Raw genomic sequence first — 19352 nt, forward strand, 5'->3', positions numbered from 1 at the left:
GGAGAGGCTGGAGGAGGTAGAGGAGGAGAAGCTGGAGGAGGTAGAGGAGGAGAAGCTGAAAGAGAGGCTGGAAATTCCCAGCTGAGGTTAAATAATGATGGATGTGTCAGTCATGAGATTCAGCGCTGTGACAAATGTTAGTGTGATGATGATCTGAATAGCAACGCTTCACCCATGTGGCTTTAAAATCAGAGCTTTATATCAAGTCTGCTGTTCTAAGAGGCCTCATCATGTGTTACTAGTGTGTATGTGTTTACAGTAGTTGCTATACAGTTGTCAAATGTATATTGTGGTTTATTCCTGAGGAAACTGATCCACCTGGAGAGCAGCAGGGAGAGCGGCAGTGATCAGGAGGATATTCGAGCACGTTTGTGTCGCCACCAATCTCCAAATCAAAGCAAAGGGAGAGGAGTCTATGAAAACAGAACAAGTTTGTGTTCTCTGTGGAAACCATTATGAACATAGTACAAGATTCTGAGTCCAATCAGTACCAGAGAACCCAGCGGGAACGTTTCAGAAGCCTTTTGTCTGCCCCATTTTGTTGACTTGCTCAGATTTTGTTGATCTGGTCAGTTTTCATTTTTATACAATCGGGAGCCTGCACAGGGTGTTTTATTTTGAAAATTGACCGGATGCTCTCTGCCGTTACTGTGTCTCTGACTTCCTGCCGACGAGAAACAATCTGTTTATTCTGATTAACATTTCTCTAACTTTTGTTTTTGTTTTCTGTCCCCACAAGCTGCAAGCTGTGTCGCTCTCTCACTCTCTACAGCTTCCTCCTCCTCCTCCTCCTCTCTTTTCATTCAGGCTCCCTTCTGATGGACCTCGGGCCCCTGGGACCATCTACATCTCCTGGCTCCTGCAGCCTCACATACTGTCGGATCTGGATTGTGACACCCTGGTCTCCGCTGGATTATTGCTCTCTCTGTTTCACTATCTCCTTATATCTGTATTTCTGTAAATTTTGATGCCTCTTCACTCTGATCTTTTCTGTCTATTACCGATCATCCTGTGTGTCCTGCCCTCTTCCAGGTCACCACGGTGGACAGGAGGTCGTGTGGCTCGGGCACCACTCGGCGATGCCTCGTCCTGCTCAGTCGTCTCCTGGATCCACACACTTTACATATATTATAATTTGTATCAGATATTCTGTCAATGCAACTTGTAAACTGTGAGTTGATGTTTTTTTCTGTACATGCGACATCTATTGCATGTCTGTCCGTCCTGGGAGAGGATCCTCCTCTCTGGCTCTTGCTGAGGTTTCTTCCATCGTCTTTTTTTTCAACATGGCAACTTTTTCCTCACTCGAATCGAACGTTTGAGGACAGAGGATGTCGTTCACTGTACAGACTGTAAAGCCCATTGAGGCATTGTGATTGTGATTTTGGGCTGTTTGAATGAAATTTGATTTGATTTGACATATAAGCTTATGAAACAATGACCCCACTTCTGTCTTGATTTATGAGCTCAGTAAACAGTTTCCTGATGAGTTTATGGTCTCAATCGTTAGTTTCAAGTCTTCTTCATCACAGCATGATGTTCGTTTAGTAAATTATGGTCCTATTCACAGTGAAATAGACGATAAAGCAGGGCATGCTAAGTGATAAGTCGCTGCGGCCATCCTCCCCGGCTCCGCCCTCTTTTCCAAATACGGTCACTTCTGGTTGTAAAAACCAAGACGGCGACGGCCACGATGCCAAAAGGCTTCAAAACGGTCGTCCTCAAACCAAGAGGTGACGTCACGGTTTGAAAAAACTAAAACTAATAATCAAGTACAACAAACAAACCAAAGTCGATTCATATGGATCCACAGATGATCAGCAGAAGCAGCTGATCTGGTTCATTCTCGTCCTTCTGGATTCACAGTTAACTAATAACTGGTGTGATGAGTTTTGTTTCAACACGTCTGAAGCTTGAAATGCTGCTTTGGCTCAGGATGAGAGTCTGAAGCTCAACAGTTTTGTCACAAGTGCTTCAAAGTAGATCATTAACTGTGTGAGACAACTATTATACAGCAGCTTGAATCTTTATGAGAGTTCAGTTTGATAACTCGCTGCTGTCAGTCAGCTGTTTTTAACCAGGAAAAGACAAAGTGAACAGAATCAGAGGAAGAGTTAGAGAAATATCAGCAAAGCCTGAGGAGCCAAGAAATATTTTACAACTAAAAAGTTTGATGTTTTCAAATGTGGAGCAGGTTTTAACTGAGGCTTCGTTGTAAAAGAGGAAACACAGTTCAGATTCACAGAGCGGCTCCTCGTCCTGGAGCGAGTCGCAGCTCGATCAGCCCTCCCTCTTCTTCCTCCTCTCACACACACAGCAGCTCCACTCTGTCAGTTTCCTTGTTCCCTCCCATTCAGATCTACAGTTTGTGGTTGGGTGTAACTGAGCTGACGTCCTCATTCGCTGCACAAACACACCCTGTTCAGATCAGAGCTCAGACTAGTTTCTGTTATCAGGAAGTGAAGCTCAGACGGTCGTTGACACTGAGAGGTGAAATGGCGCAGAGAGCAGTTCAGCTGGACCGAGAGACTTTCTCTTGTTCCATCTGTTTGGATCTACTGAAGGATCCGGTGACCACTCCCTGTGGACACAGCTACTGCAAGAGCTGTATTACAGACCACTGGGACACAGAGGATGAGAAGGGGATCCACAGCTGCCCTCAGTGCAGGAAGAGCTTCACACCGAGGCCTGAGCTGCTGAAAAACACCATGTTAGCAGTTTTAGTGGAGGAGCTGAAGAAGACTGGACTCCAAGCTGCTCCTGCTGATCTCTGCTATGCTGGAGCTGAAGATGTGGCCTGTGATGTCTGCACTGGGAGGAAACTGAGAGCAGTTAAGTCCTGTCTGGTCTGTCTGGCTTCTTTCTGTGAGAAACACCTGCAGCCTCATTATGAAGCAGCTCCTTTAAAGAAACACAAGCTGGTTGAGCCGTCCAAGAAGCTCCAGGACAACATCTGCTCCCGTCACAATGAGGTGATGAAGATTTTCTGCCGTACTGATCAACAGATCATCTGTAGTTTGTGCTCCATGGACGAACATAAAGGCCACGACACAGTGTCAGCTGCAGCAGAGAGGACTGAGAGGCAGAGAGAGCTGGAGGGGAGTCGACAAAACATCCAGCAGAGAATCCAGGACAGAGAGGAAGATGTGAAGGTGCTTCAACAGGAGGTGGAGGCCATCAATGGCTCTGCTGATAAAGCAGCGGAGCACAGTGAGAAGATCTTCACCCAGCTGATCCGTCTCATGGAGAAAAGACGCTCTGATGTGAAGCAGCAGGTCAGATCCCAGCAGGAAACTGAAGTGAGTCGAGTCAAAGAGCTTCAGGAGAAGCTGGAGCAGGAGATCACTGAGCTGAAGAGGAAAGACGCTGAGCTGAAGAAGCTCTCACACACAGAGGATCACAACCAGTTTCTACACAACTACCCCTCACTGTCAGCACTCAGTGAGTCTACACACTCATCCAGCATCAATATCCGTCCTCTGAAGTACTTTGAGGATGTGACAGCAGCTGTGTCAGAGGTCAGAGACAAACTACAGGACGTCCTGAGAGAGACATGGACAAACATCTCACTGACAGTGACTCAAGTGGATGTTTTACTGTCAAACCCACAACCAGAGAACATGACCAGAGCTGACTTCTTAAGATATTCACGTGACATCACACTGGATCCAAACACAGCACACACACGTCTGTTATTATCGGAGGGGAACAGAAAAGCAACATACACGAGTCAACAACAGTCTTATTCTAGTCACCCAGACAGATTCACTGACAAGTATCAGGTCCTGAGTAGAGAGAGTCTGACTGGACGTTGTTACTGGGAGGTGGAGAGGAGAGGAGTAGTTTATGTAGCAGTCGCATACAAGAATATCAGAAGAGCAGGAGGCTCAGATGAATGTGGATTTGGATGCAATGACAAATCTTGGAGGTTAGATTGTTTCACAAACAGTTATTACTTTTATCACAACAAAGTCCAAACTCCCGTCTCAGGTCCTCGGTCCTCCAGAGTTGGAGTGTACCTGGATCACAGTGCAGGTATTCTGTCCTTCTACAGCATCTCTGAAACCATCACTCTCCTCCACAGAGTCCAGACCACATTCACTCAGCCTCTCTATGCTGGACTTCTTGTTTTAGGCTCTGCAGAGTTTTGTCAACTGAAATAGACAGAAGTCATTTCAGGGTCAGTGGGTTAAATTCTGTGTTTCATGTCTTCACACTTGTTGTGTTTCCATCATTGTTGCTGAGAGCTGATTGTTGTGGCGTTTCTTCACTGCACACAGATCACCTGTCAATCAAACATGATGGGCGGTACTTTGACCTCTTCTTGTTGTTCTGTAAATGTTGGACTTTGTTCAGGCGGCGCTCCTTCCTGTGTCTGTTCAGCCACGGAGGCTCTCGCTGCTCGTGATGACTTCAGTTCACGTGATCGTAATCAATAAGGAGATGCTCCATTATTTGCTTGTACACAGCTGAGATTCTGCTCCAACAAACTGATTGTGTGGATGAAGTGAATCTGTTCATGAAATCATTGAAACAAGAGTGGTTTAACAGACTTTACTGATGGGACGTGTGAACAAACTGAAGCTTTAAATCACGAATAAACAAACATGAACAAAGTCTTTTCTTCTCGTCTTCATTCAGGGTTTCATACAGAGCTGACGGAGAACATATCAAACTAATATTTACATTATTTACATTCATGTAAATAGATGCATAATTTATTTTACTTATATTTCTGATACTTAAATACATTTAATATCAGATACTTTAAGACTTTCACTTGTTTGAATAAAGTCTTGAAGATGATAAAAGCCTTTTCTTTACACTTCCAGCATAAACAACCAACCCATTACAGCTCTTACACTTTACGTGATGCACTAATAATAACAACTGAATGAGGTAAGACTCTTGTTTATTCCATTTTTTGGAACACATGTAAATAAATAACACTATTATACAATAACACAACCGGATACAGAAGAAGAAAACATAACCTAGTGTGAAGAGGACGTATTAATGGCAGCTGTCATCGTCTTAACTCGTGAATTTGCAGTCAACGTGCTCATAAATTGTAGAAAAGGTGTCCACATCTCATAGACTTCTTCAGCTCTGCCTTTTACTATGAATGTTAGTTTTTCAGGACATTTCTTTGATCCACTTTTCAGAGTCTGGTCTTTCACAATCCTTCCATCTTAAAGCGATTACTCGTTCGGCTTGTAAAAGACAAACATTGATTAGTTTCCGTTTCTTTGCATTTACGTGTCAATCTTCAGGGTGTATATGTAGCAGACACAGTTCAGCCTTTAGAGGAACAGCAACGTCTGTCAGGTCGATAACTTCTCTCTGAGTTTTCTTTTAAACCTGTTGAGAGCGTGTTATAAAATATGGACAGTTGTCTCCTGCCATGTCAATGATTCACTGCGTCCTGTTCAATGTCACAAAGTTGCACAGTAGTTTTAATGTGCGAACATATGAAGCTCCTAATTTGTAGGTGTTTAAACAAGTGTTTTCTGGGGAGATTATATTTGTGCATTAGTTGTTGGAATGACATCAGAGTGCCTTCACTGAACACATCTCAGACTTTTTTGAGCCCGAGATCCATCCAGTGTTTGAAACCCATATCCTGCCTCCCTGGTTTGAAATCAGCATTGCCCCCAAATGGGAGTAAAATATGAAAAAGTAATAGTTTGATTCATCAGGGCATGGGCCTCACACCAGGTCATTATTGTATTTTTATTATTGTAAGTATACAATAAGATTTTATGGTGAAACAAAAAAAGTAAATTAGCAGCATTCTACTATTATAAATATGCACAATATATTATGCAAGTCAGCTGTCTACATTTATTTTTATCAATATCATACGAGGACTAAGTGCTAAAATTTAAGATGACTTACTTATTTGTCCCTCGGAGGGAAATATAGTGAACATAAAGGCTGCCACATAACAAATACACACACTTGGTGCAGTAACAGACAGAAGTGTCAGAATGTTTAAAGGACCATAGCAGCGTTTCTACATGTCGCTGTCTCCTGTCAGCTTGGTTCATTTCATTTAACTTTAAATATGGACAACTGACCTGCATAATATAAGGTGCTTATTTATAATAGTAGCCTACTGCAACTTTACTGGGTTTTCTTTTACTATAAAATGTTATTGTATACGATATAATAAGTAGGGATGCTCCGATCAGGGTTTTTTGCCCCCGATACGAGTCCGAGTCCTTTGATTTTTGAGTATCTGCCGATACCGAGTCCCGATCCGATACTCTTATAATACATTTAAAAAATTAAAAAGATCGAAGAAAACTATCCAAGGTGTCCCTTATTTTTTATTATATTTTACCACCCCTCGATATCCCAAATTTACATATCTGACAGTTTGCAACTGCATCGTTCTCGTCACTCACTTTAAAATACTTCCACACAGCAGACATGGTGCGCCACAACTCGCCACTCCGCTTCAAAACAAACTGGCGTGCTGGTCTTCTGCGCATGCGCATGTCGTAAACGGTGGTAGTAAATACTCATTTTATTTTTTTTATTTTGAATCACCAATAGCCCATATATCAACAATCTAATACAAATAATGACTAAATAAATATATATAAAACCGATCTCTGATCGGGTCGTAACGTCCGAGTCCCGATCGAGTCTTCAGTGGCGTGATCGGCCCCGATTTCCGAGTCACGTGATCGGATCGGTACAACCCTAATAATAAGTGTATAATTTTCTGTCATGGAGTAAATCACTTCACTGCTAAAAGAAAAGAAAGCAGACTCACTGCCAGTTGCGGTGTCTTGTTTTTGATTTGCAGACTTTGTTATGTTTTTGTCCCAATGATTTTCATTATTAGTCGTTAAAATCACTGGATGTAAAAACGACTCATCAGAATCAGTTAAATGTAAACGTCAGTGCTTTTTATTCCCACAGGTGTCACATTGACGTGTCAGGATCTGGTTATTATAGACACAGATTCAATATTTAACTGTCATTTATCATCACAGTAACACGTTTATAATCGTCAGAGAACGTTACATACGTTGTTTTTGGTTCCTGTCTGTTTCCCAGATGTCTTCGTACGTTGGTGAATGGGTAAATGAGAGGCGTTAACTTATAGCGCTTTGTAGACGGACGCTTTATAAAGTTCACTCCACTGACATGTATCAGTTCACGGGGGCAGATCTGCCACATCCAACATGGCGAGTTAACGTAAATGGCAAATTAAACAACTTTATGTGCACAAAGTTAGTGTGAATGAGAAAATAAAGAACTACATTGAGTTTTTGCTCCTGGGGTATTTAGAGGTCACAATATGAATATTTCCTCAGAAAAACACGTGCTAAGTGTTTATTTTCAGTGATATTATTATCACATTTAAACTTGGACCATGTTAGACTATATGAAGTGCACCCATTGTGTTTTCCAGCTAATAGGGGCACGAACAGCTCATCTGCAGGATTATTCTTGTATTAAAACATGTAGGCAAGAGAAAATAAATACTCCATTCAAATAGACAGAAACACTTACAGAGCTTCTGTCTCAAAAGAGCCCAAAACCTTTGAATTGACTTTGTGCTGGACTGGGATCAACGTTTAGGATCATTTTACAAACATTTCCAGGAACGGTGAGAAGATTTATTATAAAGATACTTGGATTAGGTAACTAGCAACTATTAGCATCTATATTATTAAAGTAACCCTCCCGACCCTGTCTGACATAATGAGGAGAATATGTTTTACTCATAATGTAAAATGAATGAAGCTCAACTGTTTTGTCACAAGTGCTTCAAAGTAGATCATTAACTGTGTGAGACAACTATTATACAGCAGCTTGAATCTTTATGAGAGTTCAGTTTGATAACTCGCTGCTGTCAGTCAGCTGTTTTTAACCAGGAAGAGAAAAAGTGAACAGAATCAGAGGAAGAGTTAGAGAAATATCAGCAAAGCCTGAGGAGCCGAGAAATATTTTACAACTAAAAACTTTGATGTTTTCAAATGTGGAGCAGGTTTTAACTGAGGCTTCGTTGTAAAAGAGGAAACACAGTTCAGATTCACAGAGCGGCTCCTCGTCCTGGAGCGAGTCGCAGCTCGATCAGCCCTCCCTCTTCTTCCTCCTCTCACACAGCAGCTCCACTCTATCAACATGTTTCCTTGTTCCCTCCCCTTCAGATCTACAGTTTGTGGTTGGGTGTAACTGAGCTGACGTCCTCATTCGCTGCACAAACACACCCTGTTCAGATCAGAGCTCAGACTAGTTTCTGTTATCAGGAAGTGAAACTCAGTCAGTCGTTGACACTGAGAGGTGAAATGGCGCAGAGAGCAGTTCAGCTGGACCGAGAGACTTTCTCTTGTTCCATCTGTTTGGATCTACTGAAGGATCCGGTGACTATTCCCTGTGGACACAGCTACTGCAAGAACTGTATTACAGACCACTGGGACACAGAGGATGAGAAGGGGATCCACAGCTGCCCTCAGTGCAGGAAGAGCTTCACACCGAGGCCTGAGCTGCTGAAAAGCACCATGTTAGCAGCTTTAGTGGAGGAGCTGAAGAAGACTGGACTCCAAGCTGCTCCTGCTGATCTCTGCTATGCTGGAGCTGAAGATGTGGCCTGTGATGTCTGCACTGGGAGGAAACTGAGAGCAGTTAAGTCATGTCTGGTCTGTCTGGCTTCTTTCTGTGAGAAACACCTGCAGCCTCACTTTGAAATCCCTGTTTATGGAAAACACAAGCTGGTGGAGCCGTCCAAGAAGCTCCAGGAGAACATCTGCTCCCGTCACGATGAGGTGATGAAGATGTTCTGCCGTACTGATCAGCAGTGTATCTGTTATCTCTGCTCCGTGAACGAACATAAAGGCCACGACACAGTGTCAGCTGCAGCAGAGAGGACTGAGAGGCAGAGAGAGCTGGAGGGGAGTCGACAAAACATCCAGCAGAGAATCCAGGACAGAGAGGAAGATGTGAAGGTGCTTCAACAGGAGGTGGAGGCCATCAATGGCTCTGCTGATAAAGCAGCGGAGCACAGTGAGAAGATCTTCACCCAGCTGATCCGTCTCATGGAGAAAAGACGCTCTGATGTGAAGCAGCAGGTCAGATCCCAGCAGGAAACTGAAGTGAGTCGAGTCAAAGAGCTTCAGGAGAAGCTGGAGCAGGAGATCACTGAGCTGAAGAGGAAAGACGCTGAGCTGAAGAAGCTCTCACACACAGAGGATCACAACCAGTTTCTACACAACTACCCCTCACTGTCAGCACTCAGTGAGTCTACACACTCATCCAGCATCAATATCCGTCCTCTGAAGTACTTTGAGGATGTGACAGCAGCTGTGTCAGAGGTCAGAGACAAACTACAGGACGTCCTGAGAGAGACATGGACAAACATCTCACTGACAGTGACTCAAGTGGATGTTTTACTGTCAAACCCACAACCAGAGAACAAGACCAGAGCTGACTTCTTAAGATATTCACGTGAAATCACACTGGATCCAAACACAGCAAACACACAGCTGTTATTATCTGAGGGGAACAGAAAAGCAACACACATGAGACAACAACAGTCTTATTCTAGTCATCCAGACAGATTCACTAACTATCGTCAGGTCCTGAGTAGAGAGAGTCTGACTGGACGTTGTTACTGGGAGGTGGAGTGGAGAGGAGGAGTTTATGTAGCAGTCGCATACAAGAATATCAGCAGAGCAGGAGGCTCAGATGACTGTTTATTTGGATTCAATGACAAATCTTGGATGTTAAATTGTTCCACAAACAGTTATAACTTTTGGTACAACAAAGTCCAAACTCCCGTCTCAGGTCCTGAGTCCTCCAGAGTTGGAGTGTACCTGGATCACAGTGCAGGTATTCTGTCCTTCTACAGCGTCTCTGAAACCATCACTCTCCTCCACAGAGTCCAGACCACATTCACTCAGCCTCTCTATGCTGGACTTTGTGTTTCTGGAGACTCTGCTGAGTTTTGTCAACTGAAATAGACAGAAGTCATTTCAGGGTCAGTGGGTTAAATTCTGTGTTTCATGTCTTCACACTTGTTGTGTTTCCATCATTGTTGCTGAGAGCTGATTGTTGTGGCGTTTCTTCACTGCACACAGATCAGCTGTCAATCAAACATGATGGGCGGTACTTTGACCTCTTCTTGTTGTTCTGTAAATGTTGGACTTTGTTCAGGCGGCGCTCCTTCCTGTGTCTGTTCAGCCACGGAGGCTCTCGCTGCTCGTGATGACTTCAGTTCACGTGATCGTAATCAATAAGGAGATGCTTCATTATTTGCTTGTACACAGCTGAGATTCTGCTCCAACAAACTGATTGTGTGGATGAAGTGAATCTGTTCATGAAATCATTGAAACAAGAGTGGTTTAACAGACTTTACTGATGGGACGTGTGAACAAACTGAAGCTTTAAATCACGAATAAACAAACATGAACAAAGTCTTTTCTTCTCGTCTTCATTCAGGGTTTCATACAGAGCTGACGGAGAACATGTCAAACTAATATGAGTTGACATTATTTACATTCATGTAAATAGATGTATAATTTATTTTACTCATATTTCTGATACTTAAATACATTTAATATCAGATACTTTAAGACTTTCACTTGTTTGAATAAAGTCTTGAAGATGATAAAAGCCTTTTCTTTACACTTCCAGCATAAACAACCAACCCATTACAGCTCTTACACTTTACGTGATGCACTAATAATAACAACTGAATTAGGTAAGACTCTTGTTTATTCCATTTTTTGGAACACGTGTAAATAAATAACACTATTATACAACAACACAACCGGACACAGAAGAAGAAAACATAACCTAGTGTGAAGAGGACGTATTAATGGCAGCTGTCATCGTCTTAACTCGTGAATTTGCAGTCAAGGTGCTCATAAATTGTAGAAAAGGTGTCCACATCTCATAGACTTCTTCAGCTCTGCCTTTTACTATGAATGTTAGTTTCTCAGGACATTTCTTTGATCCATTGTTCAGAGTCTGGTCTGTCACAATCCTTCCATCTTAAAGCGATTACTCGTTTGGCTTGTAAAAGACAAACATTGATTAGTTTCCGTTTCTTTGCATTTACCTGTCAATCTTCAGGGTGTATATGTAGCAGACACAGTTCAGCCTTTAGAGGAACAGCAACGTCTGTCAGGTCGATAACTTCTCTCTGAGTTTTCTTTTAAACCTGTTGAGAGCGTGTTATAAAATATGGACAGTTGTCTCCTGCCATGTCAATGATTCACTGCGTACTGTTCAATGTCACAAAGCTGCACAGTAGTTTTAATGTGCGAACATATGAAGCTCCTAATTTGTAGGTATTTAAACAAGTGTTTTCTGGGGAGATTATATTTGTGCATTAGTTGTTGGAATGACATCAAAGTGCCTTCACTGAACACATCTCCCACTTTTTTGAGACCGAGATCCATCCAGTGTTTGAAACCCATATCCTGCCTCCCTGGTTTGAAATCAGCATTGCCCCCAAATGGGAGTAAAATATGAAAAAGTAATAGTTTGATTCATCAGGGCATGGGCCTCACTCCAGGTCATTATTGTATTTTTATTATTGTAAGTATACAATAAGATTTCACGGTGAAACAAAAAAAGTAAATTAGCAGCATTCTACTATTATAAATATGGACAATATATTATGCAAGTCAGCTGTCTCCATTTGTTTTTTATCAATATCATACGAGGACTAAGTGCTAAAATTTAAGATGACTTACTTATTTGTCCCTCGGAGGGAAATATAGTGAACATAAAGGCTGCCACATAACAAATACATACACTTGGTGCAGTAACAGACAGAAGTGTCAGAATGTTTAAAGGACCATAGCAGCGTTTCTACATGTCGCTGTCTCCTGTCAGCTTGGTTCATTTCATTTAACTTTAGCCGCTACTGTGTCGTCACTATCAACACAACCGCTGTCCGCAGTGTTTAGTCACTGATTATGGCACACAAAGGGTTAAATGTCGGTCTCTGCCAGAAGTCCCGCCTCTAACCTAAATACCGCTCCCTGATCGGCTGCCGGTTTCTCGCTACCTGACATGTGATTGGCTGTCCCCACTGTCACTCCTTCTGCTTGTAAAAACTACCTGCAAGCTGCTGGTTGGACCGGACGAGAGGCAGCGCGTGTTATCTGCAGCTGCCAGTGTGAGTTGTCAACAGGTTCGAAATTTGTTCTTCCTGGGTCACGTCAGCTGGATGGATTTTAATATCAGTGGCGTCATTTACATTTGTGTTTGTGTCTGTTTGCGTGCGTGTACGTGTGTGTGTGCGTGCGTGTGTGCTGTATAGGATTTGAAGGATGTCAAAGAAAAGAAAAGTGGATATAAGAGACTTCTTTAGGAGTCAAAGTGTGAGTTACTTCAAGGGTGTATAGGTAGAGGCTCAACAACACAGATACTGAATAAAAGAGAATATTTAATGCCAAAGAGAAACACTTTTTTAAAGTTATTTTTAAAAACACAAATAAAGAAAATGTGTGGTGGAAATACAGTAAAACCTCAGATTCTAGATGATCATGTGATTTTATAATTATAAAATATAATTAGTTAATATTAAGTAATCTTAATATTTAGTAAAAGCATTTTTTGCTCAGACAATAACTGAACCATCGAGCTCTGTGATCATTGAATCCCTGATGTATCTGCTCATGTCATGCATCAACATATTTCTGTAAGGTGACAGACAGCAGAGAGGCTGGAGGAGATGGAGGAGGAGAGGCTGGAGGAGATGGAGGAGGAGAGGCAGGAGGAGATGGAGGAGGAGAGGCTGGAGGAGATGGAGGAGGAGAGGCAGGAGGAGGAGGTAGAGGAGGAGAAGCTGGAGGAGGTAGAGGAGGAGAGGCAAGAGGAGATAGAGGAGGAGAAGCTGGAGGAGGTGGAGGAGGAGAAGCTGGAGGAGGTAGAGAAGGAGAGGCAAGAGGAGATAGAGGAGGAGAAGCTGGAGGAGGTAGAGAAGGAGAGGCTGGAGGAGATAGAGGAGGAGAAGCTGGAGGAGATGAAGGAAGAGAGGTAGGAGGAGGTAGAGGAGGAGAGGCAGGAGGAGGTAGAGAAGGAGGGGCTGGAGGAGGTAGAGGAGGAGAAGCTGGAGGAGATGGAGGAAGAGAGGCAGGAGGAGAAGCTGGAGGAGATTAAGGAAGAGATGCAGGAGGAGATGGAGGAGGAGAGGCTGGAGGAGATAGAGGAGGAGAAGCTGGAGGAGATGGAGGAGGAGAAGCTGGAGGAGATGAAGGAAGAGATGCAGGAGGAGATGGAGGAGGAGAGGCAGGAGGAGGTAGAGGAGGAGAGGCTGGAGGAGATGGAGGAAGAGAGGCAGGAGGAGATGGAGGAGGAGAAGCTGGAGGAGATGAAGGAAGAGAGGCAGGAGGAGATGGAGGAGGAGAGGCAGGAGGAGGTAGAGAAGGAGAGGCTGGAGGAGATAGAGGAGGAGAAGCTGGAGGAGGTAGAGAAGGAGAGGCTGTAGGAGATAGAGGAGGAGAGGCTGGAGGAGATAGAGGAGGAGAGGCAGGAGGAGATGGAGGAGGAGAAGCTGGAGGAGATGGAGGAGGAGAGGCTGGAGGAGATGGAGGAGGAGAAGCTGTAGGAGATAGAGGAGGAGAGGCTGGAGGAGATAGAGGAGGAGAGGCTGGAGGAGATGGAGGAAGAGAGGCAGGAGGAGGTAGAGGAGGAGAAGCTGGAGGAGATGGAGGAGGAGAAGCTGGAGGAGATGAAGGAAGAGAGGCAGGAGGAGATGGAGGAGGAGAGGCAGGAGGAGGTAGAGGAGGAGAGGCTGGAGGAGATAGAGGAGGAGAGGCAGGAGGAGATGGAGGAGGAGAAGCTGGAGGAGATGGAGGAGGAGAGGCTGGAGGAGATGGAGGAGGAGAAGCTGGAGGAGATAGAGGAGGAGAGGCTGGAGGAGATGGAGGAGGAGAGGCAGGAGGAGATAGAGGAGGAGAAGCTGGAGGAGATAGAGGAGGAGAGGCTGGAGGAGATGGAGGAGGAGAGGCAGGAGGAGATAGAGGAGGAGAAGCTGGAGGAGATAGAGGAGGAGAAGCTGGAGGAGATGGAGGAGGAGAGGCAGGAGGAGATAGAGGAGGAGAAGCTGGAGGAGATAGAGGAGGAGAAGCTGGAGGAGATAGAGGAGGAGAGGCTGGAGGAGATGGAGGAGGAGAGGCTGAAGGAGATGGAGGAGGAGAGGCAGGAGGAGGTAGAGAAGGAGAGGCAAGAGGAGATAGAGGAGGAGAAGGTGGAGGAGGAGAAGCTGGAGGAGGTAGAGAAGGAGAGGCAAGAGGAGATAGAGGAGGAGAAGCTGGAGGAGGTAGAGAAGGAGAGGCTGGAGGAGATAGAGGAGGAGAAGCTGGAGGAGATGAAGGAAGAGAGGCAGGAGGAGGTAGAGGAGGAGAGGCAGGAGGAGGTAGAGAAGGAGGGGCTGGAGGAGGAGAAGCTGGAGGAGATGGAGGAAGAGAGGCAGGAGGAGAAGCTGGAGGAGATGGAGGAGGAGAAGCTGGAGGAGGTAGAGGAGGAGAGGCAGGAGGAGGTAGAGAAGGAGAAGCTGAAAGAGAGGCTGGAAATTCCCAGCTGAGGTTAAATAATGATGGATGTGTCAGTCATGAGATTCAGCGCTGTGACAAATGTTAGTGTGATGATGATCTGAATAGCAACGCTTCACCCATGTGGCTTTAAAATCAGAGCTTTATATCAAGTCTGCTGTTCTAAGAGGCCTCATCATGTGTTACTAGTGTGTATGTGTTTACAGTAGTTGCTATACAGTTGTCAAATGTATATTGTGGTTTATTCCTGAGGAAACTGATCCACCTGGAGAGCAGCAGGGAGAGCGGCAGTGATCAGGAGGATATTCGAGCACGTTTGTGTCCCCACCAATCTCAAAATCAAAGCAAAGGGAGAGGAGTCTATGAAAACAGAACAGGTTTGTGTTCTCTGTGGAAACCATTATGAACGTAGCACAAGATTCTGAGTCCAATCAGAACCAGAGAACCCAGCGGGAACGTTTCAGAAGCCTTTTGTCTGCCCCATTTTGTTGACTTGCTCAGATTTTGTTGATCTGGTCATTTTTCATTTCTATACAATCGGGAGCCTGCACAGGGTGTTTTATTTTGAAAATTGACCGGATGCTCTATGCCGTCACTGTGTCTCTGACTTCCTGCCGACGAGAAACAATCTGTTTATTCTGATTAACATTTCTCCAACTTTAGTTTTTGTTTTCTGTCCCCACAAGCTGCAAGCTGTGTCGCTCTCTCACTCTCTACAGCTTCCTCCTCCTCCTCCTCCTCCTCCTCCTCCTCCTCTCTTTTCATTCAGGCTGCCTTCTGATGGACCTCGGGCCCCTGGGACCATCTACGTCTCCTGGCTCCTGCAGCCTCACATACTGTCGGATCTGGATTGTCACACCCTGGTCTCCGCTGGATTATTGCTCTCCTCTGTTTCACTATCTCCTTATATCTGTATTTCTGTAAATTTTGATGCCTCTTCACTCTGATCTTTTCTGTCTATTACCGATCATCCTGTGTGTCCTGCCCTCTTCCAGGTCACCACGGTGGACAGGAGGTCGTGTGGCTCGGGCACCACTCGGCGATGCCTCGTCCTGCTCAGTCGTCTCCTGGATCCACACACTTTACATATATTATAATTTGTATCAGATATTCTGTCAATGCAACTTGTAAACTGTGAGTTGCTGTTTTTTTTCTGTACATGCGACATCTATTGCATGTCTGTCCGTCCTGGGAGAGGATCCTCTTCTCTGGCTCTTCCTGAGGTTTCTTCCATCGTCTTTTTTTTCCCATCAACATGGCAACTTTTTCCTCACTCGAATCGAACGTTTGAGGACAGAGGATGTTGTTCACTGTACAGACTGTAAAGCCCATTGAGGCATTGTGATTGTGATTTTGGGCTGTATGAATTAAATTTGATTTGATTTGATATATAAGCTTATGACAAAATGACCCCACTTCTGTCTTGATTTATGAGCTCAGTAAACAGTTTCCTGATGAGTTTATGGTCTCAATCGTTAGTTTCAAGTCTTCTTCATCACAGCATGATGTTCGTTTAGTAAATTATGGTCCCATTCACGGTGAAATAGACGATGAAGCAGGGTATGCTAAGTGATGAGTCGCTGCGGCTATCCTCCCCGGCTCCGCCCTCTTTTCCAAATACGGTCACTTCTGGTTGTAAAAACCAAGACGGCGACGGCCGCGATGCCAAAAGGCTTCAAAACGGTCGTCCTCAAACCAACAGGTGACGTCACGGTTTGAAAAAACTAAAACTAATAATCAAATACAACAAACAAACCAAAGTATGTCAAATGTACAGATTGATTGATTCATATGGATCCACAAATGATCAGCAGAAGCAGCTGATCTGGTTCATTCTCATCCTTCTGGATTCACAGTTGACTAATAACCGGTGTGATGAGTTTTGTTTCAACACGTCTGAAGCTTGAAATGCTGCTTTGGCTCAGGATGAGATTCTGAAGCTCAACTGTTTTGTCACAAGTGCTTCAAAGTAGATCATTAACTGTGCGAGACAACTATTATACAGCAGCTTGAATCTTTATGAGAGTTCAGTTTGATAACTCGCTGCTGTCAGTCAGCTGTTTTTAACCAGGAAAAGAAAAAGTGAACAGAATCAGAGGAAGAGTTAGAGAAATATCAGCAAAGCCTGAGGAGCCAAGAAACATTTTACAACTAAAAACTTTGATGTTTTCAAATGTGGAGCAGGTTTTAACTGAGGCTTCGTTGTAAAAGAGGAAACACAGTTCAGATTCACAGAGCGGCTCCTCGTCCTGGAGCGAGTCGCAGCTCGATCAGCCCTCCCTCTTCTTCCTCCTCTCACACACACAGCAGCTCCACTCTGTCAGGAGTTTCCTTGTTCCCTCCCATTCAGAGCTACAGTTTGTGGTTGGGTGTAACTGAGCTGACGTCCTCATTCGCTGCACAAACACACCCTGTTCAGATCAGAGCTCAGACTAGTTTCTGTTATCAGGAAGTGAAGCTCAGTCGGTCGTTGACACTGAGAGGTGAAATGGAGCAGAGAGCAGTTCAGCTGGACCGAGAGTCTTTCTCTTGTTCCATCTGTTTGGATCTACTGAAGGATCCGGTGACTACTCCCTGTGGACACAGCTACTGCAAGAACTGTATTCAAAGCTACTGGGACACAGAGGATGAGAAGGGGATCCACAGCTGCCCTCAGTGCAGGAAGAGCTTCACACCGAGGCCTGAGCTGTTGAAAAACACCATGTTAGCAGTTTTAGTGGAGGAGCTGAAGAAGACTGGACTCCAAGCTGCTCCTGCTGATGTGGCCTGTGATGTCTGCACTGAGAGGAAACTGAGAGCAGTTAAGTCCTGTCTGGTCTGTCTGGCTTCTTTCTGTGAGAAACACCTGCAGCCTCACTTTGAAATCCCTGTTTATAGAAAACACAAGCTGGTGGAGCCGTCCAAGAAGCTCCAGGAGAACATCTGCTCTCGTCACGATGAGGTGATGAAGATGTTCTGCCGTACTGATCAGCAGTGTATCTGTTATCTCTGCTCTGTGGACGAACATAAAGGCCACGACACAGTGTCAGCTGCAGCAGAGAGGACTGAGAGGCAGAGAGAGCTGGAGGGGAGTCGACAAAACATCCAGCAGAGAATCCAGGACAGAGAGGAAGATGTGAAGGTGCTTCAACAGGAGGTGGAGGCCATCAATGGCTCTGCTGATAAAGCAGCGGAGCACAGTGAGAAGATCTTCACCCAGCTGATCCGTCTCATGGAGAAAAGACGCTCTGATGTGAAGCAGCAGGTCAGATCCCAGCAGGAAACTGAAGTGAGTCGAGTCAAAGAGCTTCAGGAGAAGCTGGAGCAGGAGATCACTGAGCTGACGAGGAAAGACGCTGAGCTGAAGAAGCTCTCACACACAGAGGATCACAACCAGTTTCTACGCAACTACCCCTCACTGTCATCACTCAGTGAGTCTACACACTCATCCAGCATCAATATCCGTCCTCTGAAGTACTTTGAGGATGTGACAGCAGCTGTGTCAGAGGTCAGAGACAAACTACAGGACGTCCTGAGAGACACATGGACAAACATCTCACTGACAGTGACTCAAGTGGATGTTTTACTGTCAAACCCACAACCAGAGAACATGACCAGAGCTGACTTCTTAAGATATTCACGTGAAATCACACTGGATCCAAACACAGCAAACACAGAGCTGTTATTATCTGAGGGGAACAGAAAAGCAACATACACGAGTCAACAACAGTCTTATTCTAGTCACCCAGACAGATTCACTAACTATCGTCAGGTCCTGAGTAGAGAGAGTCTGACTGGACGTTGTTACTGGGAGGTGGAGATGAGAGGAAGAGTTCGTGTTGCAGTTGCATACAAGAATATCAGCAGAGCAGGGAGCTCACATGACTGTGTATTTGGATACAATGACAAATCTTGGATGTTACTTTGTGACACAAACAGTTATTACTTTTATCACAACAGTGTCGAAACTCCCGTCTCAGGTCCTGAGTCCTCCAGAGTTGGAGTGTACCTGGATCACAGTGCAGGTATTCTGTCCTTCTACAGCGTCTCTGAAACCATCACTCTCCTCCACAGAGTCCAGACCACATTCACTCAGCCTCTCTATGCTGGACTTATTGTTTCTGGCTCTGCTGAGTTTTGTAAACTCAAATAGACAGAAGTCATTTCAGGGTCAGTGGGTTAAATTCTGTGTTTCATGTCTTCACACTTGTTGTGTTTCCATCATTGTTGCTGAGAGCTGATTGTTGTGGCGTTTCTTCACTGCACACAGATCACCTGTCAATCAAACATGATGGGCGGTACTTTGACCTCTTCTTCTTGTTCTGTAAATGTTGGACTTTGTTCAGGCGGCGCTCCTTCCTGTGTCTGTTCAGCCACGGAGGCTCTCGCTGCTCGTGATGAGTTCAGTTCACGTGATCGTAATCAATAAGGAGATGCTTCATTATTTGCTTGTACACAGCTGAGATTCTGCTCCAACAAACTGATTGTGTGGATGAAGTGAATCTGTTCATGAAATCATTGAAACAAGAGTGGTTTAACAGACTTTACTGATGGGACGTGCGAATAAACTGAAGCTTTAAATCATGAATAAACAAACATCAACAAAGTCTTTTCTTCTCGTCTTCATTCAGGGTTTCATACAGAGCATATTTACATTCATGTAAATAGATGTATCATTTATTTTACTTATATTTCTGATACTTAAATACATTTGATATCAGATACTTTAAGACTTTCACTTAAAGTTGGGGTCCGCAGACGGAGTCCGAGTCCTCCCGAGCGTTGAGGAGGAGAGTGTATCAGTGCATCATTTTCATCACAACATCTAACTACAAGTAGCTCCTC

General features: G+C 44.5%; 2 protein-coding genes across 2 annotated transcripts; both read left to right on the forward strand.

Annotated features, from left to right (window-relative positions):
- Positions 1 to 2426: 2426 nt before the first annotated feature.
- On the forward strand, positions 2427 to 4616 carry LOC140995619 (tripartite motif-containing protein 16-like). The gene has a single exon (XM_073465691.1). The coding sequence runs from the start codon at positions 2496 to 2498 to the stop codon at positions 4161 to 4163; it is 1668 nt and encodes a 555-aa protein (XP_073321792.1). The 5' UTR covers positions 2427 to 2495; the 3' UTR covers positions 4164 to 4616.
- A 3659-nt stretch (positions 4617 to 8275) lies between these two features.
- LOC140995718 (uncharacterized) lies at positions 8276 to 19113 on the forward strand. The gene is made up of 2 exons (XM_073465796.1): positions 8276 to 9977; positions 16735 to 19113. Exons 1-2 carry the CDS (start codon positions 8310 to 8312, stop codon positions 18658 to 18660), a joined length of 3594 nt encoding a protein of 1197 aa, XP_073321897.1. The 5' UTR covers positions 8276 to 8309; the 3' UTR covers positions 18661 to 19113.
- The last annotated feature ends 239 nt before the right edge of the window (positions 19114 to 19352 follow it).

Source organism: Pagrus major, chromosome 5 (genome assembly GCF_040436345.1).
Source record: "Pagrus major chromosome 5, Pma_NU_1.0".
NCBI classification, from domain to species: domain Eukaryota; kingdom Metazoa; phylum Chordata; class Actinopteri; order Spariformes; family Sparidae; genus Pagrus; species Pagrus major.